At 43.6% G+C, this 27,478-nt stretch overlaps 1 protein-coding gene across 2 annotated transcripts in view; it reads right to left on the bottom strand.

Moving 5' to 3' along the window:
* Positions 1-20,646, bottom strand: part of LOC106569607 (epidermal growth factor receptor substrate 15-like 1) — a 74,309-nt gene extending 53,663 nt beyond the window's left edge. For both annotated transcript variants that reach the window (XM_014141137.2, XM_014141138.2), the window contains exons 1-9: positions 20,503-20,646; positions 19,742-19,783; positions 17,580-17,669; positions 17,418-17,465; positions 17,232-17,327; positions 15,887-15,958; positions 13,873-13,998; positions 13,620-13,679; positions 13,068-13,421 (exon numbers count right to left, since the gene is read on the bottom strand). In XM_014141137.2, coding sequence (XP_013996612.2) covers positions 13,068-13,421; positions 13,620-13,679; positions 13,873-13,998; positions 15,887-15,958; positions 17,232-17,327; positions 17,418-17,465; positions 17,580-17,669; positions 19,742-19,783; positions 20,503-20,529 — 915 coding nt within the window. In that variant the 5' untranslated portion in view covers positions 20,530-20,646. The remainder of the gene's footprint in view (positions 1-13,067; positions 13,422-13,619; positions 13,680-13,872; positions 13,999-15,886; positions 15,959-17,231; positions 17,328-17,417; positions 17,466-17,579; positions 17,670-19,741; positions 19,784-20,502) is intronic.
* Between the last annotated feature and the right edge of the window lie 6,832 nt (positions 20,647-27,478).

Genomic DNA, 27,478 nt, shown 5'->3' with positions numbered 1-27,478 from the left:
CATTCCAGTGGCTGAAGAGTTAGGGTTTATGACAGATGAACCATCCCAGTGGGTAAAGAGTTAGGGTTTATGACAGATGAACCATCCCAGTGGGTGAAGAGTTAGGGTTTATGACAGATGAACCAGTGTGTGAAGAGTTAGGGTTTATGACAGATGAACCAGTGGGTGAAGAGTTAGGGTTTATGACAGATGAACCATTCCAGTGGGTGAAGGGTTAGGGTTTACGACAGATGAACCAGTGGGTGAAGTGTTAGGGTTCATGACAGATGAACCATTCCAGTGGGTAAAGAGTTAGGGTTCATGACAGATGACCCAGTGGGTGAAGAGTTAGGGTTTATGACAGATGAACCATTCCAGTGGGTGAAGAGTTAGGGTTTATGACAGATGAACCAGTGGGAGAAGCGTTAGGGTTTAAGACAGAAGAACCATTCCAGTGGGTAAAGAGTTAGGGTTTATGACAGATGAACCATTCCAGTGGGTAAAGAGTTAGGGTTTATGAATAATGAACCATTCCAGTGGGTGAAGAGTTAGGGTTTATGACAGATGAACCATTCCAGTGGGTAAAGAGTTAGGGTTCATGACATATGAACCAGTGGGTGAAGAGTTAGGGTTTATGACAGATGAACCATTCCAGTGGCTGAAGAGTTAGGGTTTATGACAGATGAAGCATCCCAGTGGGTAAAGAGTTAGGGTTTATGACAGATGAACCAGTGGGTAAAGAGTTAGGGTTTATGACAGACGAACCAGTGGGTAAAGAGTTAGGGTTTATGACAGACGAACCATTCCAGTGGGTAAAGAGTTAGGGTTTATGACAGATGAACCATTCCAGTGGGTAAAGAGTTAGGGTTCATGAAAGATGAACCAGTGGGTGAAGAGTTAGGGTTTATGACAGATGAACCATTCCAGTGGGTAAAGAGTTAGGGTTTATGACAGATGAACCATTCCAGTGGGTGTAGAGTTAGGGTTTATGACAGATGAACCATTCCAGTGGGTGAAGAGTTAGGGTTTATGACAGATGAACCATTCCAGTGGGTGAAGAGTTAGGGTTTATGACAGATGAACCATTCCAGTGGGTGAAGAGTTAGGGTTTATGACAGATGAACCATTCCAGTGGGTGAAGATTTAGGGTTTATGACAGATGAACCATTCCAGTGGGTGAAGAGTTAGGGTTTATGACAGATGAACCATCCCAGTGGGTGAAGAGTTAGGGTTTATGACAGATGAACCATTCCAGTGGGTGAAGAGTTAGGGTTTATGACAGATGAACCATTCCAGTGGCTGAAGATTAGGGTTTATGACAGATGAACCATCCCAGTGGGTGAAGAGTTAGGGTTTATGACAGATGAACCATCCCAGTGGGTGAAGAGTTAGGGTTCATGACATATGAACCAGTGGGTGAAGAGTTAGGGTTTATGACAGATGAACCATTCCAGTGGCTGAAGAGTTAGGGTTTATGACAGATGAACCATCCCAGTGGGTAAAGAGTTAGGGTTTATGACAGATGAACCATTCCAGTGGGTAAAGAGTTAGGGTTTATGACAGATGAACCATTCCAGTGGGTGAAGAGTTAGGGTTTATGACAGATGAACCATTCCAGTGGGTGAAGAGTTAGGGTTTATGACAGATGAACCATTCCAGTGGGTAAAGAGTTAGGGTTTATGACAGATGAACCATTCCAGTGGGTGAAGAGTTAGGGTTTATGACAGATGAACCATCCCAGTGGGTGAAGAGTTAGGGTTTATGACAGATGAACCATCCCAGTGGGTGAAGAGTTAGGGTTTATGACAGATGAACCATTCCAGTGGGTAAAGAGTTAGGGTTCATGACATATGAACCATTGGGTGAAGAGTTAGGGTTTATGACAGATGATCCATTCCAGTGGCTGAAGAGTTAGGGTTTATGACAGATGAACCATCCCAGTGGGTAAAGAGTTAGGGTTTATGACAGATGAACCATCCCAGTGGGTGAAGAGTTAGGGTTTATGACAGATGAACCATTCCAGTGGGTGAAGAGTTAGGGTTTATGACAGATGAACCATTCCAGTGGGTGAAGAGTTACGGTTTATGACAGATGAACCATTCCAGTGGGTGAAGAGTTACGGTTTATGACAGATGAACCATTCCAGTGGGTGAAGAGTTAGGGTTTATGACAGATGAACCATTCCAGTGGGTGAAGAGTTAGGGTTTATGACAGATGAACCATTCCAGTGGGTGAAGAGTTAGGGTTTATGACAGATGAACCAGTGGGTGAAGAGTTAGGGTTTATGACAGATGAACCAGTGGGTGAAGAGTTAGGGTTTATGACAGATGAACCATCCCAGTGGGTAAAGAGTTAGGGTTTATGACAGATGAACCAACCCAGTGGGTGAAGAGTTAGGGTTTATGACAGATGAACCAGTAGGTGAAGAGTTAGGGTTTATGACAGATGAACCATTCCAGTGGGTGAAGGGTTAGGGTTTATGACAGATGAACCAGTGGGTGAAGTGTTAGGGTTCATGACAGATGAACCATTCCAGTGGGTAAAGAGTTAGGGTTCATGACAGATGACCCAGTGGGTGAAGGGTTAGGGTATATGACAGATTAACCATTCCAGTGGCTGAAGAGTTAGGGTTTATGACAGATGAACCATTCCAGTGGGTGAAGAGTTAGGGTTTATGACAGATGAACCATTCCAGTGGCTGAAGAGTTAGGGTTTATGACAGATGAACCATCCCAGTGGGTAAAGAGTTAGGGTTTATGACAGATGAACCAGTGGGTGAAGCGTTAGGGTTTATGACAGATGAACCAGTGGGTGAAGAGTTAGGGTTTATGACAGATGAACCAGTGGGTGAAGAGTTAGGGTTTATGACAGATGAACCATTCCAGTGGGTGAAGAGTTAGGGTTTATGACAGATGAACCAGTGGGTGAAGAGTTAGGGTTTATGACAGATGAACCACGTGGGTAAAGAGTTAGGGTTTATGACAGACGAACCAGTGGGTAAAGAGTTAGGGTTTATGACAGACGAACCAGTGGGTAAAGAGTTAGGGTTTATGACAGACGAACCATTCCAGTGGGTAAAGAGTTAGGGTTTATGACAGATGAACCATTCCAGTGGGTAAAGAGTTAGGGTTTATGACAGATGAACCAGTGGGTGAAGAGTTAGGGTTTATTACAGATGAACCATTCCAGTGGGTGAAGAGTTAGGGTTTATGACAGATGAACCATTCCAGTGGGTGAAGAGTTAGGGTTTATGACAGATGAACCATCCCAGTGGGTGAAGAGTTAGGGTTTATGACAGATGAACCATCCCAGTGGGTAAAGAGTTAGGGTTTATGACAGATGAACCAGTGGGTGAAGAGTTAGGGTTTATGACAGATGAACCATTCCAGTGGCTGAAGAGTTAGGGTTTATGACAGATGAACCATTCCAGTGGCTGAAGCGTTAGGGTTTATGACAGATGAACCATCCCAGTGGGTAAAGAGTTAGGGTTTATGACAGATGAACCATCCCAGTGGGTGAAGAGTTAGGGTTCATGACAGATGACCCAGTGGGTGAAGAGTTAGGGTTTATGACAGATGAACCATTCCAGTGGGTGAAGAGTTAGGGTTTATGACAGATGAACCAGTGGGAGAAGCGTTAGGGTTTAAGACAGATGAACCATTCCAGTGGGTAAAGAGTTAGGGTTTATGACAGATGAACCATTCCAGTGGGTAAAGAGTTAGGGTTTATGACAGATGAACCATTCCAGTGGGTGAAGAGTTAGGGTTTATGACAGATGAACCAGTGGGTGAAGAGTTAGGGTTTATGACAGATGAACCATTCCAGTGGGTAAAGAGTTAGGGTTCATGACAGATGAACCAGTGGGTGAAGAGTTAGGGTTTATGACAGATGACCCATTCCAGTGGGTGAAGAGTTAGGGTTTATGACAGATGAACCATCCCAGTGGGTGAAGAGTTAGGGTTTATGACAGATGAACCATTCCAGCGGGTGAAGAGTTAGGGTTTATGACAGACGAACCAGTGGGTAAAGAGTTAGGGTTTATGACAGACGAACCATTCCAGTGGGTAAAGAGTTAGGGTTTATGACAGATGAACCATTCCAGTGGGTAAAGAGTTAGGGTTCATGACAGATGAACCATCGTGGGTGAAGAGTTAGGGTTTATGACAGATGAACCATTCCAGTGGGTGAAGAGTTAGGGTTTATGACAGATGAACCATTCCAGTGGGTGAAGAGTTAGGGTTTATGACAGATGAACCAGTGGGTGAAGAGTTAGGGTTTATGACAGATGAACCAGTGGGTGAAGAGTTAGGGTTTATGACAGATGAACCAGTGGGTGAAGAGTTAGGGTTTATGACAGATGAACCATTCCAGTGGGTAAAGAGTTAGGGTTCATGACAGATGAACCAGTGGGTGAAGATTTAGGGTTTATGACAGATGACCCATTCCAGTGGGTGAAGAGTTAGGGTTTATGACAGATGAACCATTCCAGTGGGTGAAGAGTTAGGGTTTATGACAGATGAACCATTCCAGCGGGTGAAGAGTTAGGGTTTATGACAGACGAACCAGTGGGTGAAGAGTTAGGGTTTATGACAGACGAACCATTCCAGTGGGTAAAGAGTTAGGGTTTATGACAGATGAACCATTCCAGTGGGTAAAGAGTTAGGGTTTATGACAGATGAACCATTCCAGTGGGTGAAGAGTTAGGGTTTATGACAGATGAACCATTCCAGTGGGTGAAGAGTTAGGGTTTATGACAGATGAACCATCCCAGTGGGTGAAGAGTTAGGGTTCATGACATATGAACCAAGTGGGTGAAGAGTTAGGGTTTATGACAGATGAACCATTCCAGTGGGTGAAGAGTTAGGGTTTATGACAGATGAACCATCCCAGTGGGTGAAGAGTTAGGGTTTATGACAGATGAACCATTCCAGTGGGTAAAGAGTTAGGGTTCATGACATATGAACCAGTGGGTGAAGAGTTAGGGTTTATGACAGATGAACCATTCCAGTGGCTGAAGAGTTAGGGTTTATGACAGATGAACCATCCCAGTGGGTAAAGAGTTAGGGTTTATGACAGATGAACCATCCCAGTGGGTGAAGAGTTAGGGTTTATGACAGATGAACCAGTGGGTGAAGAGTTAGGGTTTATGACAGATGAACCATTCCAGTGGGTGAAGAGTTAGGGTTTATGACAGATGAACCATTCCAGTGGGTAGAGTTAGGGTTTATGACAGATGAACCATCCCAGTGGGTAAAGAGTTAGGGTTTATGACAGATGAACCATCCCAGTGGGTGAAGAGTTAGGGTTTATGACAGACGAACCAGTGGGTAAAGAGTTAGGGTTTATGACAGACGAACCAGTGGGTAAAGAGTTAGGGTTTATGACAGATGAACCATTCCAGTGGCTGAAGAGTTAGGGTTTATGACAGATGAACCATCCCAGTGGGTAAAGAGTTAGGGTTTATGACAGATGAACCATCCCAGTGGGTGAAGAGTTAGGGTTTATGACAGATGAACCAGTGTGTGAAGAGTTAGGGTTTATGACAGATGAACCAGTGGGTGAAGAGTTAGGGTTTATGACAGATGAACCATTCCAGTGGGTGAAGGGTTAGGGTTTACGACAGATGAACCAGTGGGTGAAGTGTTAGGGTTCATGACAGATGAACCATTCCAGTGGGTAAAGAGTTAGGGTTCATGACAGATGACCCAGTGGGTGAAGAGTTAGGGTTTATGACAGATGAACCATTCCAGTGGGTGAAGAGTTAGGGTTTATGACAGATGAACCAGTGGGAGAAGCGTTAGGGTTTAAGACAGATGAACCATTCCAGTGGGTAAAGAGTTAGGGTTTATGACAGATGAACCATTCCAGTGGGTGAAGAGTTAGGGTTTATGAATAATGAACCATTCCAGTGGGTGAAGAGTTAGGGTTTATGACAGATGAACCATTCCAGTGGGTAAAGAGTTAGGGTTCATGACATATGAACCAGTGGGTGAAGAGTTAGGGTTTATGACAGATGAACCATTCCAGTGGCTGAAGAGTTAGGGTTTATGACAGATGAAGCATCCCAGTGGGTAAAGAGTTAGGGTTTATGACAGATGAACCAGTGGGTAAAGAGTTAGGGTTTATGACAGACGAACCAGTGGGTAAAGAGTTAGGGTTTATGACAGACGAACCATTCCAGTGGGTAAAGAGTTAGGGTTTATGACAGATGAACCATTCCAGTGGGTAAAGAGTTAGGGTTCATGACAGATGAACCAGTGGGTGAAGAGTTAGGGTTTATGACAGATGAACCATTCCAGTGGGTAAAGAGTTAGGGTTTATGACAGATGAACCATTCCAGTGGGTGAAGAGTTAGGGTTTATGACAGATGAACCATTCCAGTGGGTGAAGAGTTAGGGTTTATGACAGATGAACCATTCCAGTGGGTGAAGAGTTAGGGTTTATGACAGATGAACCATTCCAGTGGGTGAAGAGTTAGGGTTTATGACAGATGAACCATTCCAGTGGGTGAAGAGTTAGGGTTTATGACAGATGAACCATTCCAGTGGGTGAAGAGTTTTGGGTTTATGACAGATGAACCATTCCAGTGGGTGAAGAGTTAGGGTTTATGACAGATGAACCATTCCAGTGGGTGAAGAGTTAGGGTTTATGACAGATGAACCATTCCAGTGGGTGAAGAGTTAGGGTTTATGACAGATGAACCATTCCAGTGGGTGAAGATTTAGGGTTTATGACAGATGAACCATTCCAGTGGGTGAAGAGTTAGGGTTTATGACAGATGAACCATCCCAGTGGGTGAAGAGTTAGGGTTCATGACATATGAACCAGTGGGTGAAGAGTTAGGGTTTATGACAGATGAACCATTCCAGTGGCTGAAGAGTTAGGGTTTATGACAGATGAACCATCCCAGTGGGTAAAGAGTTAGGGTTTATGACAGATGAACCATTCCAGTGGGTGAAGAGTTAGGGTTTATGACAGATGAACCATTCCAGTGGGTGAAGAGTTAGGGTTTATGACAGATGAACCATTCCAGTGGGTGAAGAGTTAGGGTTTATGACAGATGAACCATTCCAGTGGGTGAAGAGTTAGGGTTTATGACAGATGAACCATTCCAGTGGGTGAAGAGTTAGGGTTTATGACAGATGAACCATCCCAGTGGGTGAAGAGTTAGGGTTTATGACAGATGAACCATCCCAGTGGGTGAAGAGTTAGGGTTTATGACAGATGAACCATTCCAGTGGGTAAAGAGTTAGGGTTCATGACATATGAACCAGTGGGTGAAGAGTTAGGGTTTATGACAGATGAACCATTCCAGTGGCTGAAGAGTTAGGGTTTATGACAGATGAACCATCCCAGTGGGTAAAGAGTTAGGGTTTATGACAGATGAACCATCCCAGTGGGTGAAGAGTTAGGGTTTATGACAGAGGAACCATTCCAGTGGGTGAAGAGTTAGGGTTTATGACAGATGAACCATTCCAGTGGGTGAAGAGTTACGGTTTATGACAGATGAACCATTCCAGTGGGTGAAGAGTTACGGTTTATGACAGATGAACCATTCCAGTGGGTGAAGAGTTAGGGTTTATGACAGATGAACCATTCCAGTGGGTAAAGAGTTAGGGTTTATGACAGATGAACCATTCCAGTGGGTGAAGAGTTAGGGTTTATGATAGATGAACCAGTGGGTGAAGAGTTAGGGTTTATGACAGATGAACCACGTGGGTGAAGAGTTAGGGTTTATGACAGATGAACCATCCCAGTGGGTGAAGAGTTAGGGTTTATGACAGATGAACCAACCCAGTGGGTGAAGAGTTAGGGTTTATGACAGATGAACCAGTAGGTGAAGAGTTAGGGTTTATGACAGATGAACCATTCCAGTGGGTGAAGGGTTAGGGTTTATGACAGATGAACCAGTGGGTGAAGTGTTAGGGTTCATGACAGATGAACCATTCCAGTGGGTAAAGAGTTAGGGTTCATGACAGATGACCCAGTGGGTGAAGAGTTAGGGTTTATGACAGATTAACCATTCCAGTGGCTGAAGAGTTAGGGTTTATGACAGATGAACCATCCCAGTGGGTGAAGAGTTAGGGTTTATGACAGATGAACCATTCCAGTGGCTGAAGAGTTAGGGTTTATGACAGATGAACCATCCCAGTGGGTAAAGAGTTAGGGTTTATGACAGATGAACCAGTGGGTGAAGCGTTAGGGTTTATGACAGATGAACCAGTGGGTGAAGAGTTAGGGTTTATGACAGATGAACCAGTGGGTGAAGAGTTAGGGTTTATGACAGATGAACCATTCCAGTGGGTGAAGGGTTAGGGTTTATGACAGATGAACCAGTGGGTGAAGAGTTAGGGTTTATGACAGATGAACCAGTGGGTAAAGAGTTAGGGTTTATGACAGACGAACCAGTGGGTAAAGAGTTAGGGTTTATGACAGACGAACCAGTGGGTAAAGAGTTAGGGTTTATGACAGACGAACCATTCCAGTGGGTAAAGAGTTAGGGTTTATGACAGATGAACCATTCCAGTGGGTAAAGAGTTAGGGTTCATGACAGATGAACCAGTGGGTGAAGAGTTAGGGTTTATTACAGATGAACCATTCCAGTGGGTGAAGAGTTAGGGTTTATGACAGATGAACCATTCCAGTGGGTGAAGAGTTAGGGTTTATGACAGATTAACCATTCCAGTGGGTGAAGAGTTAGGGTTTATGACAGATGAACCATCCCAGTGGGTAAAGAGTTAGGGTTCATGACATATGAACCAGTGGGTGAAGAGTTAGGGTTTATGACAGATGAACCATTCCAGTGGCTGAAGAGTTAGGGTTTATGACAGATGAACCATTCCAGTGGCTGAAGCGTTAGGGTTTATGACAGATGAACCATTCCAGTGGGTAAAGAGTTAGGGTTTATGACAGATGAACCATCCCAGTGGGTGAAGAGTTAGGGTTTATGACAGATGACCCAGTGGGTGAAGAGTTAGGGTTTATGACAGATGAACCATTCCAGTGGGTGAAGAGTTAGGGTTTATGACAGATGAACCAGTGGGAGAAGCGTTAGGGTTTAAGACAGATGAACCATTCCAGTGGGTAAAGAGTTAGGGTTTATGACAGATGAACCATTCCAGTGGGTAAAGAGTTAGGGTTTATGACAGATGAACCATTCCAGTGGGTGAAGAGTTAGGGTTCATGACAGATGAACCAGTGGGTGAAGAGTTAGGGTTTATGACAGATGACCCATTCCAGTGGGTGAAGAGTTAGGGTTTATGACAGATGAACCATCCCAGTGGGTGAAGAGTTAGGGTTTATGACAGATGAACCATTCCAGCGGGTGAAGAGTTAGGGTTTATGACAGACGAACCAGTGGGTAAAGAGTTAGGGTTTATGACAGACGAACCATTCCAGTGGGTAAAGAGTTAGGGTTTATGACAGATGAACCATTCCAGTGGGTAAAGAGTTAGGGTTCATGACAGATGAACCAGTGGGTGAAGAGTTAGGGTTTATGACAGATGACCCATTCCAGTGGGTGAAGAGTTAGGGTTTATGACAGATGAACCATTCCAGTGGGTGAAGAGTTAGGGTTTATGACAGATGAACCAGTGGGTGAAGAGTTAGGGTTTATGACAGATGAACCAGTGGGTGAAGAGTTAGGGTTTATGACAGATGAACCAGTGGGTGAAGAGTTAGGGTTTATGACAGATGAACCATTCCAGTGGGTAAAGAGTTAGGGTTCATGACAGATGAACCAGTGGGTGAAGATTTAGGGTTTATGACAGATGACCCATTCCAGTGGGTGAAGAGTTAGGGTTTATGACAGATGAACCATTCCAGTGGGTGAAGAGTTAGGGTTTATGACAGATGAACCATTCCAGCGGGTGAAGAGTTAGGGTTTATGACAGACGAACCAGTGGGTAAAGAGTTAGGGTTTATGACAGACGAACCATTCCAGTGGGTAAAGAGTTAGGGTTTATGACAGATGAACCATTCCAGTGGGTAAAGAGTTAGGGTTTATGACAGATGAACCATTCCAGTGGGTGAAGAGTTAGGGTTTATGACAGATGAACCATTCCAGTGGGTGAAGAGTTAGGGTTTATGACAGATGAACCATCCCAGTGGGTGAAGAGTTAGGGTTCATGACATATGAACCAGTGGGTGAAGAGTTAGGGTTTATGACAGATGAACCATTCCAGTGGGTAAAGAGTTAGGGTTTATGACAGATGAACCATCCCAGTGGGTGAAGAGTTAGGGTTTATGACAGATGAACCATTCCAGTGGGTAAAGAGTTAGGGTTCATGACATATGAACCAGTGGGTGAAGAGTTAGGGTTTATGACAGATGAACCATTCCAGTGGCTGAAGAGTTAGGGTTTATGACAGATGAACCATCCCAGTGGGTAAAGAGTTAGGGTTTATGACAGATGAACCATCCCAGTGGGTGAAGAGTTGTGTTTATGACAGATGAACCAGTGGGTGAAGAGTTAGGGTTTATGACAGATGAACCATTCCAGTGGGTGAAGAGTTAGGGTTTATGACAGATGAACCATTCCAGTGGGTAGAGTTAGGGTTTATGACAGATGAACCATCCCAGTGGGTAAAGAGTTAGGGTTTATGACAGATGAACCATCCCAGTGGGTGAAGAGTTAGGGTTTATGACAGACGAACCAGTGGGTAAAGAGTTAGGGTTTATGACAGACGAACCAGTGGGTAAAGAGTTAGGGTTTATGACAGAGGAACCATTCCAGTGGGTAAAGAGTTAGGGTTTATGACAGACGAACCATTCCAGTGGGTAAAGAGTTAGGGTTTATGACAGATGAACCATTCCAGTGGGTGAAGAGTTAGGGTTTATGACAGATGAACCATTCCAGTGGGTAAAGAGTTAGGGTTCATGACATATGAACCAGTGGGTGAAGAGTTAGGGTTTATGACAGATGAACCATTCCAGTGGCTGAAGAGTTAGGGTTTATGACAGATGAACCATCCCAGTGGGTGAAGAGTTAGGGTTTATGACAGACGAACCATCCCAGTGGGTGAAGAGTTAGGGTTTATGACAGACGAACCAGTGGGTAAAGAGTTAGGGTTTATGACAGAGGAACCATTCCAGTGGGTAAAGAGTTAGGGTTTATGACAGACGAACCATCCCAGTGGGTAAAGAGTTAGGGTTTATGACAGATGAACCATTCCAGTGGGTGAAGAGTTAGGGTTTATGACAGATGAACCATTCCAGTGGGTGAAGAGTTAGGGTTTATGACAGATGAACCATTCCAGTGGGTGAAGAGTTAGGGTTTATGACAGATGAACCATTCCAGTGGGTAAAGAGTTAGGGTTTATGACAGATGAACCATTCCAGTGGGTGAAGAGTTAGGGTTTATGATAGATGAACCAGTGGGTGAAGAGTTAGGGTTTATGACAGATGAACCAGTGGGTGAAGAGTTAGGGTTTATGACAGATGAACCATCCCAGTGGGTAAAGAGTTAGGGTTTATGACAGATGAACCATCCCAGTGGGTGAAGAGTTAGGGTTTATGACAGATGAACCAGTGGGTGAAGAGTTAGGGTTTATGACAGATGAACCATTCCAGTGGGTGAAGGGTTAGGGTTTATGACAGATGAACCAGTGGGTGAAGTGTTAGGGTTCATGACAGATGAACCATTCCAGTGGGTAAAGAGTTAGGGTTCATGACAGATGACCCAGTGGGTGAAGAGTTAGGGTTTATGACAGATGAACCATTCCAGTGGGTGAAGAGTTAGGGTTTATGACAGATGAACCATTCCAGTGGGTGAAGCGTTAGGGTTTATGACAGATGAACCATTCCAGTGGGTGAAGAGTTAGGGTTTATGACAGATGAACCATCCCAGTGGGTGAAGAGTTAGGGTTTATGACAGATGATCCATTCCAGTGGGTAAAGAGTTAGGGTTTATGACAGATGAACCATTCCGTGGGTGAAGAGTTAGGGTTTATGACAGATGAACCATTCCAGTGGGTGAAGAGTTAGGGTTTATGACAGATGAACCATCCCAGTGGGTGAAGAGTTAGGGTTTATGACAGATGATCCATTCCAGTGGGTAAAGAGTTAGGGTTCATGACATATGAACCAGTGGGTGAAGAGTTAGGGTTTATGACAGATGAACCATTCCAGTGGCTGAAGAGTTAGGGTTTATGACAGATGAACCATCCCAGTGGGTAAAGAGTTAGGGTTTATGACAGATGAACCATCCCAGTGGGTGAAGAGTTAGGGTTTATGACAGATGAACCAGTGGGTGAAGAGTTAGGGTTTATGACAGATGAACCATTCCAGTGGGTGAAGAGTTAGGGTTTATGACAGATGAACCATTCCAGTGGGTGAAGAGTTAGGGTTTATGACAGATGAACCATCCCAGTGGGTAAAGAATTAGGGTTTATGACAGATGAACCATCCCAGTGGGTGAAGAGTTAGGGTTTATGACAGACGAACCAGTGGGTAAAGAGTTAGGGTTTATGACAGACGAACCAGTGGGTAAAGAGTTAGGGTTTATGACAGAGGAACCATTCCAGTGGGTAAAGAGTTAGGGTTTATGACAGATGAACCATTCCAGTGGGTGAAGAGTTAGGGTTTATGACAGATGAACCATTCCAGTGGGTAAAGAGTTAGGGTTCATGACAGATGAACCAGTGGGTGAAGAGTTAGGGTTTATGACAGATGACCCATTCCAGTGGGTGTAGAGTTAGGGTTTATGACAGATGAACCATTCCAGTGGGTGAAGAGTTAGGGTTTATGACAGATGAACCATTCCAGTGGGTGAAGAGTTAGGTTTCATGACAGATGAACCAGTGGGTGCAGAGTTAGGGTCTTCACCCACTGGTTCATCTGTCATGAACCCTAACTCTTCACCCACTGGAATGGTTCATCTGTCATAAACCCTAACTCAAATACATAGAGGGAATCAAGGATAGTCTGCAATAATCTCACAACCGCATAGGGTTCTCGTCAAAAAGAGTGCACTACATAGGGATTAGGGGATAATGTGTCATTTGAGACACAGATGTGACAGAGTAATAGCATTCCTACCCATTCACCAGGCAGGGTGTGGATTGAAGAGGCTCTATACTGTACCGTACCTGTGAGGGGGCTTTGAACGAGTGTTTAGGAGAGAGACTGCCAGTGCTGTTGATGGAGGTGATGCTTCCGTGAGATGGGGTGGAGTGTAGGGTGTCTTTGAGAGGAGGAGAGTTTGCTGTCCGAGACAGACCAGACAGGCCAGGCAGAGCCGCTACAGCGCCGGGCAGGGGAGGAGAGCTGGCTGTCCGAGACAGACCAGACAGGCCTGAGAGGGCAGACAAGGGAGGCAGGACGGAGACGGCGCCAGGCAGAGCCCCCGCAGACTTCTTCCTCTTGGATGGAGGGATGAGGGAGGAGGGCAGGACGGAGGGGACAGGCTCCTTCTCCATAGCCCTGTACACCAGGTGCATGGCCTGGAGGGGAATGGAGAAAATAGTTCAGCAAACTTCATTCGCAGCATTTATACCTTGCATAGATGTGTCTTAGTGATTGGATTGTCATGAAAGGATGACGAAAACCACATGTTAATGCAAGGTGTAACCAGGCTAATTGGCCTCATTCAGGAATGCGTCTTAACTCCATGAGCTCAAGATACAAGACAATCAACTTACCACTGAAAACTCCTCTCTGTCCAAGTGTCCATCTTTATCCACGTCACCGAGGTCCCAAATCTACGGAACAGAATATAACTAAAATATGACCAAACTGTCACAATTTCTGTTATAGCTAACTTCTTAGTATACGGGAACACATAGTAGTAGCTCCAGCTTTCCCACTGTTACCACATACCTATCCAATGACCTGGCAAGGGGGTAGGGTAGGGGCTAGAGATTGTTTCTGGACAGGACCCTGTCATGTGCTTACCCTTCCTAACACATCCAGGGGTAGTTTGGAGTTGATCAGGACAGGTTTGACTTGGTCTCCAGACAAAAGACCGTTGACTGGTAGAAGACTTTCAAAGATGTCATCAAACTTCCTTTTCTCATCAGACTGGAGGAAAGGCAAGACAGAGGGGGAGGGAGAGGGAGAGAGAGCGAGACGGGGAGAGAGACACGGGGAAAGAGACACGGGGAAAGAGACACGGGGAGAGAGCGAGACGGGGAGAGAGCGAGACGGGGAGAGAGCGAGACGGGGAGAGAGACACGGGGAGAGAGACACGGGGAGAGAGACACGGGGAGAGAGACACGGGGAGAGAGACACGGGGAGAGAGACACGGGGAGAGAGACACGGGGAAAGAGACACGGGGAGAGAGACACGGGGAGAGAGACACGGGGAGAGAGCGAGACGGGGAGAGAGACACGGGGAGAGAGACACGGGGAGAGAGAGACGGGGAGAGAGAGACACGGGGAGAGAGACACGGGGAGAGAGACACGGGGAGAGAGACACGGGGAGAGAGACACGGGGAGAGAGACACGGGGAGAGAGACAGGTTACTCCTCGCCTCCTTCTCTAAACCCATTGGAAGAGAAGCTCAGAGGGCCCATCTACTAATGGTGCAGTGTTGACTTATGCCTGTTTATAATGAACATATTTCTGGTCATCACTTTGTGAATTTAAGCTCACTGCATTTCTCCAACATGAAAAGAATACATTGTCAAACATGTATAGGTCGATTGTTAACAAAAGGTATGTGTTCTACAAACAATGACTTCAAAAAGTATTCATACCCCTGGGCTTTTACCACATTTAATTGTGTTACAGCCTGAATTTAAAATAGATTAAATAGATTTTTTTTGTTACTGGCCTACACACAATACCCCATAATGTCAAAATGGAATCATGTTTTCAACCCCCTATTCAACCCCCTTGTTGTGGCAAGCCGAAATACATCCAGGAGTAAAAATGTGCTTAACAAGTCACATAATAAGTTGCATGGACTCACTCTGTGTGCAATAATAGTGTTCAAAAGTGTTAGTGGAAAGATGAATGATGAATACATGCTAATAATAGTTAAACAGTCAACTAGAGGGTACACGATATGTTTTGAAATGGCTCCCTAGCTATTGGTCTGTTCCCTTTCATATTTCATAGGCTAGGCCTACCTGCTGCTGCAAATTCTGACTCTCCTTGAACAACTGCTCACTTGTCTCACATACACGCAGGTGATGCGCGCAAAGTGACACTCCGATCCTGGCTGATACGTTGATTTTTATTTGATTGATAAACTATTTTAAAACTGTGCCTAAATAAATTACATTAACATAAATTAATTTCCATTACTTTTCTGATTTTATAATTTTCCTAAACTTTTCCAGGCATGGAAAACACAATAAGAAAAATCCATGAGTTATCCAGGATTTTCATGACCGTAAAACCTGGTTCAGTCTGCTTTCCACCAGACACTGGGAGATGAATTCACCTTTCAGCAGGATAATAACCTAAAACACAAGGCCAAATCTACACTGGAGTTGCTTACCAAGAAGACAGTGGACAGTTCTGACTTAAATCTTCATGAAAATCTATGGAAAGACTTGAAAATGGTTGTCTAGCAATGATCAACATCCAATTTGACAGAGCTTGAAGAATTTTGAAAAGAATACCTGGCAAGATGTTTACAATGCAGGTGTGCAAACCTCTTACAGACTTATCCAGAATGACTCACAGCTGTAATCGCTGCCAAAGGTGATTGATTCTAAGACGTATTGACTCAGGTGTGTGAATACTTAGTGTATGTAAATTAGATATTTCTGTATTTCATTCTCAACAAAAAAAAATCTAAAAACATGTTTTCATTTTGTCATTATTAGCCATCTTGAATTCAGGCTATAACACAACAAAATGTGGAATAAGTTAAAGGATATGAATACTTTCTGAAGTCACAGTATATCTATCATTGATTGATTGATTAATTTCTACGTACAACAGGTATTAATGCTCACCCTTACAGCCCAATGGGAATCAGATGAAGATGTACTCAGCGATGTGCTGAGCAACGGAGTATTTGTGTCTCTCTGCAACAATACAAATACAACTTAGATTGTTTCAATAAAGACCACTGTAGTTCTTAACTGATATGATGACTGAGATTACCCCAATGAAGATTAGATCACAGAGGGGTATCAACGCAAGCTAACTTTAATAAACAACCAGAAATAACTGTTGATTTTCTGATACATTAAGAAAGAAACTTATACCCTGACTACACCGCTCGCGTCTCGTGCAAATCTATGTTATTCAATTATTGCACCCACACTGCTCGCAAGCGTCTGCGTTGCCAAGGGCTAAAATAGAAGTCATTCCTATTTCTGACGCAGATCGCGCTTCAAGTCCTGCCTCTCCCATCTCCTCATTGGTTTATAGAAGTAGGTACCCACGTGCCATCTCCTCATTGGTTATACCCACGTGGGTGATTGAAAGACGAACTTTGTTGCTGGTCGTAGTGGTAATACTATGAAAGTTTAGCTTCCAATCACCATATAAGTTCCAAGATGAAAAAGCCTGGAAGGAGGAGAGATGACTAGAAACGATTCGGTTGACCGTTTTACGTGTGGATTAATTGTCGGAGTAGAGGACCTTGTGCATTTCAGGTAAAATAACTCAATGTTTATACCTCAGGACAAATTAGCTAGCAACAGCAAGCTAGCTAAATAGGACAAATTAGCTAGCAAGTGCAAGCTAACTAGCCAAATTGCCATACATGTTTAATTTTTTCGACCTGTCCCCCAAATTAATGTAATTGGTTCAGAGTTTGTTTTGATATTTTAACCTGCGTGTCGTGATCGCGTTTGGTGTGGGGGGACAAAATAAATTAATGCATGATGGCGCACGTGTGCAGCCGGTTTGAGTTCCGCGTTAGACGTGTTTTTTGGTTGTTGAGTCAATTAGACCATTCCTATTTAAAGCTTAATGTCCCGTGTGGCTCAGTTGGTAGAGCATGGTGTTTGCAACGCCAGGGTTGTGGGTTCGATTCCCACGGGGGACCAGTACGGGGGGGGGGGAAATGTATGAAATGTATGCATTCACTACTGTAAGTCGCTCTGGATAAGAGCGTCTGCTAAATAACTGAAATGTAAATGTTAACCTTCTAAAACAAAGTGATTTCCGAATATTTAGGCAGGTTAGCAGGCTAACTCATTCCTCTTGTTTTCATTGCTGAAATGATTGAGAAGATCAAGTGCAAGTTTCTACTTTTGTTTTAAAACATAATAATACATATGATAGTGCAAACACATGTTCCCTAAGAGGACAATATAGTTGGTGGTAAGTAAGTAAAGTATCACTCACAAACTTGGGTGCTGCTAGAGTCTGGTTGAGGTTGTTGAGACTGATGTCGTTGCCACCCTGAGCTGAGGCCACCAACCTCAACGCTACAAAGAAACCCTGGGAGGAACAGAGGAACAGGTCAGTGGTTCATGTGGGAAATCATTCATTAATTGGTATTAAGAAGTAAGAGAGGTTCATTTTATTTACCCGTTTGTCCAAGAAGCCCTTCCTTTCTGGATCAGCCAAATCCCAGATCTGAAAAATAGTCAAATAATATGGTGTAACTGTACTGTATGTAGTTGGAGTCTTGGATATGCCTAGAAGTGTGCAGTTTACTTAGTGTGGTGTATGTGTGTGTCTGCTACTCACTTTTCCTAAGGTACTGTCTGAAAGGCCTGATTTCTTCAGGAACTGAGCAGCATCTGCAGCTCCTACTGTCCCAGTGTCTCCCAGATCCACCTTCAATGGGGGAATGGAATGGAGGCAATGTAATCAGCTGGTTGTGCTTCTGGATACAGCCACTCCGCTCATTAGCCCTGTACACAGCCACTCCGCTCATTAGCCCTGTACACAGCCACTCCGCTCATTAGCCCTGTACACAGCCACTCCGCTCATTAGCCCTGTACACAGCCACTCCGCTCATTAGCCCTGTACACAGCCACTCCGCTCATTAGCCCTGTACACAGCCACTCCGCTCATTAGCCCTGTACACAGCCACTCCGCTCATTAGCCCTGTACACAGCCACTCCGCTCATTAGCCCTGTACACAGCCACTCCGCTCATTAGCCCTGTACACAGCCACTCCGCTCATTAGCCCTGTACACAGCCACTCCGCTCATTAGCCCTGTACACAGCCACTCCGCTCATTAGCCCTGTATACAGCGACTCTGCTCATTAGCCCTGTATACAGCCACTCTGCAACATTGGAACTGCAACACTTACGGGTGTAAAAGTTTAAAGATTTGGATCCTTAACGTTAACAAAAAATCCCTAACCGAAAAACCATGTATTTTCCCCCACTTAATTATAAATCACAGTTCAGTTATAACAATACATTATTTTCTGTGTTATAGCCAATAGGCTGGAAAGGCCTGGGACAGTTGTGTAATTCAAATAAAACCAGAGAAGAAGAGGCAAAACGTAAACTACTTGGTGAATTACCAAAACATATGAGCACGCTTCTGTCTCTCTCTCCCTGGGCCGCCTGCTCGGTATCTTCACTAATGATGCAAATGTGTTCAGTCTTCGGTCTGTTGCGTGTAGAATATCCTAGCCTATTCACCGCACCAATGTCTTAGAGGGGTAGCCTACACTTAGTTTTGGTCTCATATGAAATTACAGTAGCCTGTGTCGATTACGGTTTTTAGACGTATTGGGATGTGGCCCCTTGAAAGCGTCTCCACTACGGTATGTTTGACTGTCTGTTAGGGTAGGAAACACTAAGGCATGTTTGACTGTGTTAGGGTAGACTACACTATGGGTTGTTTGACTGTCTGTTAGGGTAGACTACACTACGGGTTGTTTGACTGTCTGTTAGGGTAGACTACACTACGGGTTGTTTGACTGAGTTAGGGTAGGCTACACTACGGGTTGTTTGACTGTCCGTTAGGGTAGGCTACACTACGGGTTGTTTAACTGTCTGTTAGGGTAGACTACACTATGGGTTGTTTGACTGTCTGTTAGGGTAGACTACACTACGGCATGTTTGACTGTCTGTTAGGGTGGACTACACTACGGCATGTTTGACTGTCAGTTAGGGTAGGCTACACTACGGGTTGTTTGACTGTCTGTTAGGGTAGGCTACACTACGGGTTGTTTGACTGTCTGTTAGGGTAGACTACACTATGGGTTGTTTGACTGTCTGTTAGGGTAGACTACACTACGGTATGTTTGACTGTCGGTTAGGGTAGACTACACTACGGCATGTTTGACTGTCAGTTAGGGTAGGCTACACTACGGGTTTTCAAATGCCGACAAGAAACATTGTCTAGTGATATTTGTCTGTAAAGGAATGTCGTTTTACTTTGTCTGTAAAGGAATGTCACTTCTGAAGTGGGACTCAAATCCATCACTAGGCAACCATTACAGTCAACCAAATAATATCAAGGTACAGACCTAATGTGGCACTTTTTGTTTTAAATTGTCTGAAAAGTTATCAATTGTCGCCTTCGACATGTTATACTGTAGCTTCGTTCTGTCTGTTAAAGGGTTGCGGTAGATATAACTTCATTAATCTGCCCTAGCGGTCATACATATGTAATAGCGCCATTATTCTGCATTGTAAATTGACGTGGAATTGTATGACCGTTTTCTTATCGTTTTAACGGAAAACGATTTTCGTTTAAAAATGGCCGTTTAAACCTTAAGCAAGATTGTTCATTTGTCACATCCCTAATTACAACTGCAATGTAATGCAATGTAGAACGAAGGAGCAGAGTGGCTATAGCTTATGTAGAGACATATCAAATAAATTGACAACATTTTAAGCGTAACAAACCAAACATGAATGGCACAAATGATCATTCATTCACCTGTCTGTAGTAGACTTCGTAAACTGGGTTTCCACTCGATAACTGCAGAGAAATCAAGAAACGTCAGGGGAGATGTAGTTTTAAAGAAATAGCACGTTTACTTTCACATTTTGGTCTAGTTACATTCAACACTTTTTGGGGGAGACTTGAAAGATGTAACCTATGTTGTCACAGGTGAAGTTACATCGAATCAAGTGTCTAAATCTGTGTCACTGTCAGTATGAAGTGGTTTCAAGTCTGCCATGATCAATCTCTAAATGGAGCAACCCACATGACTTGTAATAAAGATGAGCAAGTCAATAGCCATAAGAAACAGTGACGATTAGGAAGATAAACAAGGAAATTACATCTGAGCTAACAAACACTGGATAACAGCTAGCAGTTGAACTTTTGGTGACTTGGCTACAAGCTAACTTCAAATAGACTAGTAGCTAATTGTTTGACAGTGACAGTGTTACTGACACAACTACGATAGTGAACATTGATTGTCAATGTGATTCATGATTTTAAGAAAATATAGCTACAGCTAGACAGCAATCATTTAGCTACAGCAACTGAGCTACATTGTCGGCTTCCTTCCTGTTGCTGGCGAAAATGCTAACAGCTAGCTAGATAGCTAACAAGGGGACATGCATCAATCTTTGACTTCTCAGCTGGTGGTTACCATATAATTCAATCACTTTCAAGATTTGTGAATAACTAGCTAATGTACACCATTTAACCATAGCAAAAACATCTGGAAAGTACGTATTTGGAGTTACCTGGGTGAGAGTCATGAGCGCCGCCATATTTCCTGCTGTGTCGAGAGCGCGCACACCCTTGAAGCTACGACGCGCCTCACCACTGACAGCTCGACAATGTTGACATCAGTGGTGTGGAGGAGCATGGATGCACGGGGAGGGAAAACGTATTTTCAGTAACACCGAATAAAAGAATAGAATAGAACTAGCTACACCCTTTTCCATTGTTCACCCTTTTCTATACAGTGCCAAGTCTAGGACAAAAAGGCTTCTCAACAGTTTTTATCCCCAAGCCATAAGACTCCTGAACAGGTAATCAAATGGCTACCCGGACTATTGTGACAAATAAACTTTGATTTGATTTTCCATTCCTATAACTTTTATGAAAACATATTGTAACGACCCGGTATTGTGTTCTGTGTTTGTGGGTGTGTTATGGTTCTCATGGCTACTAGCAGGGGTTAAATATGTCAGGACAGAGGGAAAGGTTGGGGGTGTATGATGGGTAATCCCGCGGGACTTGGAAATGATAAATAGGGATTACTGTCTCATCTTCTCTCTCTTTTCTGTTCGGGGCCTTGATCTGTTCCTATGGGAGTAAACATTAATTAGACTTGGTATAGTTGTGTACATTCGGCATTTAGCGGCGTGGGCTGTGGCCTGAACAATAGCCCAGTTTAGGAATAAACCTGTGTTCTGACCTGCACACCTAGAGTCCGTCTCTTTTTCCTTTATGACCCAGCCGGGTCATTACAATATGTTGGCAAAGAAATTATGGTCATTATAGAACACAGACATTCAATAAATGGGAATAAACACTCAAGTTGGATCACTTATTGCCGAGGCATTTTGCTAACTTACTGTGCTCATTATTCAACAGGCGCACTATTTTTCTAATTTATTGTCTGTCTTTATTACGTTTTTTTTTGTATATCTTTGGTACTATTATCACAAGGAGGTGGTAAATTTTAGTAGTACAAAACTACAAACTGGTAACACTTGTAACGCAGCTAGTCATACATATTGTGCCTTTCATTGTGCATTCATTTTGTTTGTAGGCATCTTTCACCACACAACCATTGATCCAAAATATACGTTTACTGTGAAATATAATGAGTACATTGGTTTAATCAGAAAAACACAAAATAATGATATCTTCTCAATTGAGTTTAACAACCAGTTCATACAATAGCAAAACAGTTACGATACATGTTTCAAAATTGCCCTTTGAATGGAAACTGTAAACTACAGTACATTACAGTGTTTTCACATTAGACAACACACTTGCAGTACCCATTAAAATTGACTGAACATCAAATGTCTATAATTTCCATCCCATGTGTGATCAAAGGTGTGATGATTGAAGACATCTTTCACAATGTAATCACAATGCGAAATCGCAGTAAATATCCTCATTGTTCATGAACCTGGGGAAAAACTTTTGGCATGGCGAATTCAAGCCTGACTTGTAGGTCTGGATGTAAATCATTGCATGGCTCATCTGTGGGGGATGATAAGTGCCAGAATTAAGCCTAGACAACTGCACCACCATGTGGCTGTCGCCTACCATTGAACATCTGACTGACATGTCATGATACCAATGCCTTACTAACATCTGCGTGATGCCTGCGTGTTAATGAAAGTCGTAGGGTGTATAGTTTATATTTAAATGTATTAAACCATAAATGTTAGAAACTTACCGTTTTTCCTCTGCAAGACGACATGCCAAAGTAGCCACCTTGAGCTATGGCTTGTGTATTTCCTGTTATCGCTAATGGCCTAGAAAAGATTATGTCCAATCTATAGGTAATCTGTCTTTCCCTCAACAACTCATGGCATGGTATGTTGTCTTATCTCGCTGTATACAGATCTAAATATCGTTAGCCAATTTACAGACTGTGTTGTTACCAGTTCCCAGTAGCCTACATCAGACAACCAATAAGAGTTGTGTTCGTTGCTTTCAGTCGAATAGAGGAGTTCATAGGCTTTCCCAGGGTGTCCGTGCACTCAATTTTCGAGAGTGTCTGGCCAAGATAGTTTCCTTAGAGACGATGAAAAAAATGATCAAGATGTCCTTGATCTGACTGAGGAGTAAGCAGGTTATATTTAAGTTGTGATATCACTAGGAAATATTTAGCCCTACTGTGTTGCTAAGGAAAATTTGGTTGATTTGAAAATAATAACTTTTTGTCTATAACGAGTTGTATTCTTTCGACGTATTGTCACGCCCTGACCATAGAGAGCCCGAGGAGAGTGCTAGAGCCCGAATGGCAAACTCTGGAGGAGCGTGTTGTCAGACCACGGCCACAGAAACTCAAAGATTTTTTTTTTGGGGGGGGGCACATGGAGCTGGCGGCTGAGCCGCGGGAAGAGCCAGAGACTGTCAGGGAGGCAATGGAGAAGTTGGGAGAGAGATGATGTGCAAGTGTGTTCTGCTCAACATTCGACCAGAAGATCCGGTTAGCAGTCTGGTGAAACCTGTGTCGGCTCCACGCATCTGCCCTCCAGTGCGCCTCCCCAGTCCGGTACGTCCTGTGCCTGCTCCTCGCACTCGCCCTGAAGTGCGTGTCCCCAGTCCAGTACATCCTGTGCCTGCTCCTCGCACTCGGTCTGAAGTGCGTGTCCCCAGTCCAGTACATCCTGTGCCTGCTCCTCGCACTCGTCCTGAAGTGCGTGCCTCCAGTGCGTATTCACAGTCCAGAGCTCCGGCGACGTTTCCCAGTCCAGAGCTTCCGGCGACATTTCCCAGTCCAGAGCTTCCGGCGACGTTTCCCAGTCCAGAGCTTCCGACGACGGTCAACGGTCCGGAACCTCCATCGACGGTCAATGGTCCGGAACCTCCAGCGACGGTCAACGGTCCAGAGCTTCCAGGCATGGTGTCCAGTCCAGCTCCAAGGCCGGAGCCTTCCTCTGCGCCGATGCCCAGTCCAGGCATGGTGTCCAGTCCTGCTCCATGGCCGGAGCCTTCTTCTGCACCGGTACTCAGTCCAGGCACGGCGTCCAGTCCAGCTCCAGGGCGGGAGCCTTCCTCTGCACCGATGCCCTATCCCGGTACGGTGTCCAGTCCAGCTCCAGGGCCGGAGCCTTCCTCTGCACCAGTGCCCAGTCCAGGCACGGCGTCCAACCCAGCTCCAGGGCCGGAGTCCTCCTTTGCGCTGGTGCCCAGTCCTGGCACGGCGTCCAACCCAGCTCCATGGCCGGAGTCTTCCTTTGTGCCGATGCCCAGTCCAGGCACGGCGTTCAGCCCGGCGCGATGGCCGGATCCGGGGTCTGGGCGGGGGCTACGACCTGCACCGGAGCCGCCACCGCCACTAATCACCCCTCCTACCCTCCCCATTTAGTTTCAGGTTTTGCAGCCAGAGTCCGCACCTTTGGGGGGAGTACTGTCACGCCCTGACTATAGAGAGCCCTTGGTTCTCTATGGTGTAGTAGGTCAGGGCGTGACTAGGGGGTGATCTAGTATGTCTATTTCTATGTTGTTCTAGGTTGCCATTTCCCCACCTGTGTTTTGTGGGATATTGTTTGTGTTTAGTTGCCTGTGTGCACGTCATGACTTCACATTTCGTTGTTTTTTTATTGTTTTGTTTCACGGAGATTAAAAATATGAGGAACTATACTCACGCTGCGCCTTGGTCCACTCATTACGACGATCGTGACACATATTATCGAAAGCACATAGGCAATATTTTTTTCGGTGTCGATAGGGGAGTAGACTAGTGTATAATAATAACGTAATTTGATGTGCTAGTATTATTTATTTCATGGATGAATTAAATTATAAATGAAAATATATACACACAAGGCAAATTTGGTTTATTTGAAAATGTAATGAGTACGCTGAGAGTCGGGAAGCAAGTTCAGGTAGTGTATACATTTAATAAATAAATGAACAAAAACAAGAAACACAAACAGGGTACCGACATGACAGGAACAAATACAGGAACAATGACGACTGGGGAAGAAACCAAAGGGAGTGACATATAAAGGGCAGGTAATCAAGGAGGTGATGGAGTCCAGGTGAGTGTCATTATGCGCAAATGCGTGTAATGCTGGTGACAGGTGTGTGCCATAAACGAACAGCATGGTGACCTAGAGGCCGGAGAGGGAGCACACGTGACAGAAAATCATTACTTTTTGTTGATAACGAGTTGATAATGTATTGTAGAAAGCACATAGCCAATATTTTTTACTATGTCGATAGGGGAGTAGACTTGTGTACAATAATAATGTAATTTGATGTGCTAGTATTATTTATTTCATGGATGAATTAAATTGTAAATGAAAATATACACACATGGGGCTATAGGATATATACATATTTTACATTGTAATACACTACCCCTACATGCCACTGTGTGCTGGAGCTATGGATGTATTTTTCCACTGTCTCTAGGCCTACACATTCACACTCGAACTGAATTGAATGGGGGATGCATAACTTATTTTCAGTGAAGAAGGGAACGAGGTACAACATATATGTTGTACATATACAACACCACATATAACATACATGTACATTACCTCAATGACCTTGACTAACCGGTGCCCCCGCACATTGACTCTGTACCGGTACCCCCTGTATATAGCCTCGCTACTGTTATTTTATTGTAAAAACATTTTTAACTTCAGTTTATTTTAGTAAATACTTTCAACACTTTTTTTTCTTAAAACTGCATTGTTGGTTAAGGGCTTGTAAGTAAGAATTTCCCTGTCAGGTCTACACCTGTTGTATTCGGCGCATGTGACAATTACAATGTGATTTGATTTGATTCAATGCGATTCTCCTGAGTAAAAAAGTATCTGTTAAGCTGTATGGTCTTTGCATAGACCCATACGATTCTATATATTTGGGGGGGTCTTTTGCGGCAGGCATAGGTTACCACTAATATTCTAAATTGCAAAGCATTTATTAAACCAACCACATTTTCCTATGATGTTGAGGCTGAGCAATACCTTCGATAGGCTTGTAGACTACGGAAATAATCGTAATCATTGTTATAGCCTAGATCACTTTATATAATCTGGACCATTATTTTTTCTAAGGTTAAGCAAACAAGAGGTAGCATATGTTTTTTGCCCATCTCTTTAAAACTTCTTTGGGATAGGGAGCGGTATTTTGACGTCCAGATGAAAAGCGTGCCCAAAGTATACTGCCTGCTACTCAGGCGCAGAAGCTAGGATATGCATATAATTGGTAGATTTGGATAGAAAACACTCTAAAGTTTCTAAAACCGTTAAAATAATGTTTGTGAGTATAACAGAACTGAAATGTCAGGCGAAACCCAGAGGACAAACCATCCCAAAAAAATAAAATCATCCTACCACTGATTTCAATAACTTGCACTTTTATAATAGGGCGAAATTGTGCCCGATTGCAGTTCCTAGTGCTTCCACTAGATGTCAACAGTCTTTAGAAAGAGTTTCAGGCTGGTTTTTGTAAAAATGAGCCAGAAATTGAAGTTTTTCTAGGTGGCTCCCATTTTGGCTGTAGTGTTTCCAAGCGCGTGAATGAGAGCGTGTTCTTGGGTATTTTTCTCCGGTAAAGACAATAACGATTCTCCGTCTTAAATGTTATTGTTTATTTGCGTATTAGGGTACCTAAAGTTTGATTATAAACGTTGATTGACTTGTTTGGATAAGTTTATTGGTAACGTTTGGGATTCATTTTGTATGCATTTTGAAGGAGGGAAACCGAGTGGATTATTGACTGAAGCGCGCCAGCTAAACTGAGTTTTTATGGATATAAAGAAGGAGTTTATCGAACAAAAGGACCATTTGTAATGTAACTGGGACCTTTTGGAGTGCCAACAGAAGAAGATCTTCAAAGGTAAGGCATATATTATATCACTATTTCTGACTTTCGTGTCGCAACTCCCTGGTTGAAAATGATTTGTTATGCATTTGTGTGCTCGGCGCTGTCCTCAGATAATCGCATGGTTTGCTTTCGCCATAAAGCCTTTTTGAAATCTGACATGGCGGCTGGATTAACAACAAGTTAAGCTTTATTTTGATGTATTGCACTTGTGATTTCATGAAAGTTTAATATTTATAGTAATTTAATTTGAATTTGGCACTCTGCAATTTCACCGGAAGTTGTAGAAATGGTACACTAGCGTCCCACAGATCCGCAAGAAGATAACAAGGTTTAGGCCTAAATCCTCACATACCTCCTCAATTCAGGCCCTGTTTTTAACCATAAGACATCTCCACAGAAATGTATAGCCTAAGGACTACATGGTGACAGTGATTGTGTCTGTTAAACTGGGAACTCTTGGAAAAAAACTAGGTCAAATCATGACATTAGTGATTTCCAGGTCAGAGAACGAAGTCCGAGTTTCTGAATTGGAATTCCGAGTTGGATGGCGGTTCTGAACAATTTTCCCATTCTGAGCTCAGTTGTCTGAAGTTGGAAGTCAGAGATTGCCGAATTCCGAGTTGTTTTGAATGCGCCACTAGAGACCTAGGTTACCTCTTATTTCTGAATAGGGCTACCTCCAACAAAGAAGCCATTGTGTCAGTACTGATGTGAGAAAGTAATGGTAATCTACACAGTAATGGTGGCTGGCCACGATATCAACTAGCCTAATCATTTTTGAGGTGATTGAGGTGATATGCCTATTTTAGCATAATCAACTAATTTAATTGATTAGATTACTCTGGCAATGGAAAATATTTTTTACAAAATCATGTACATGTAGTCGTTTGTAAGCCGTTCATGTTGAGATCTTTAATAATAAACTAAACAGACACTTAAACTAACATATGACGCGTAACATATGTAGATGTTTTTAAGGCATTCATGGTAAGATCTGTCATAATAAACTAACACATAAATCAGTAACACATAAGATGACTAGAACGCCACGTCTACATGACGTGTACGTGTCACGTGACATGAACATGACGTAAACGCGTCGGCAGCATGATGCCTTAGAAAACAACTTGCCTCCATTGACAGTCCATGTTAATTCAAGGGCAGTATTTTATGGCGCTAGGA

Source organism: Salmo salar, chromosome ssa14 (genome assembly GCF_905237065.1).
Source record: "Salmo salar chromosome ssa14, Ssal_v3.1, whole genome shotgun sequence".
NCBI lineage: Eukaryota > Metazoa > Chordata > Actinopteri > Salmoniformes > Salmonidae > Salmo > Salmo salar.
The sequence above is the reverse complement of the archived record's forward strand: the minus strand, read 5'-3'. Positions and strand labels throughout refer to the sequence as shown.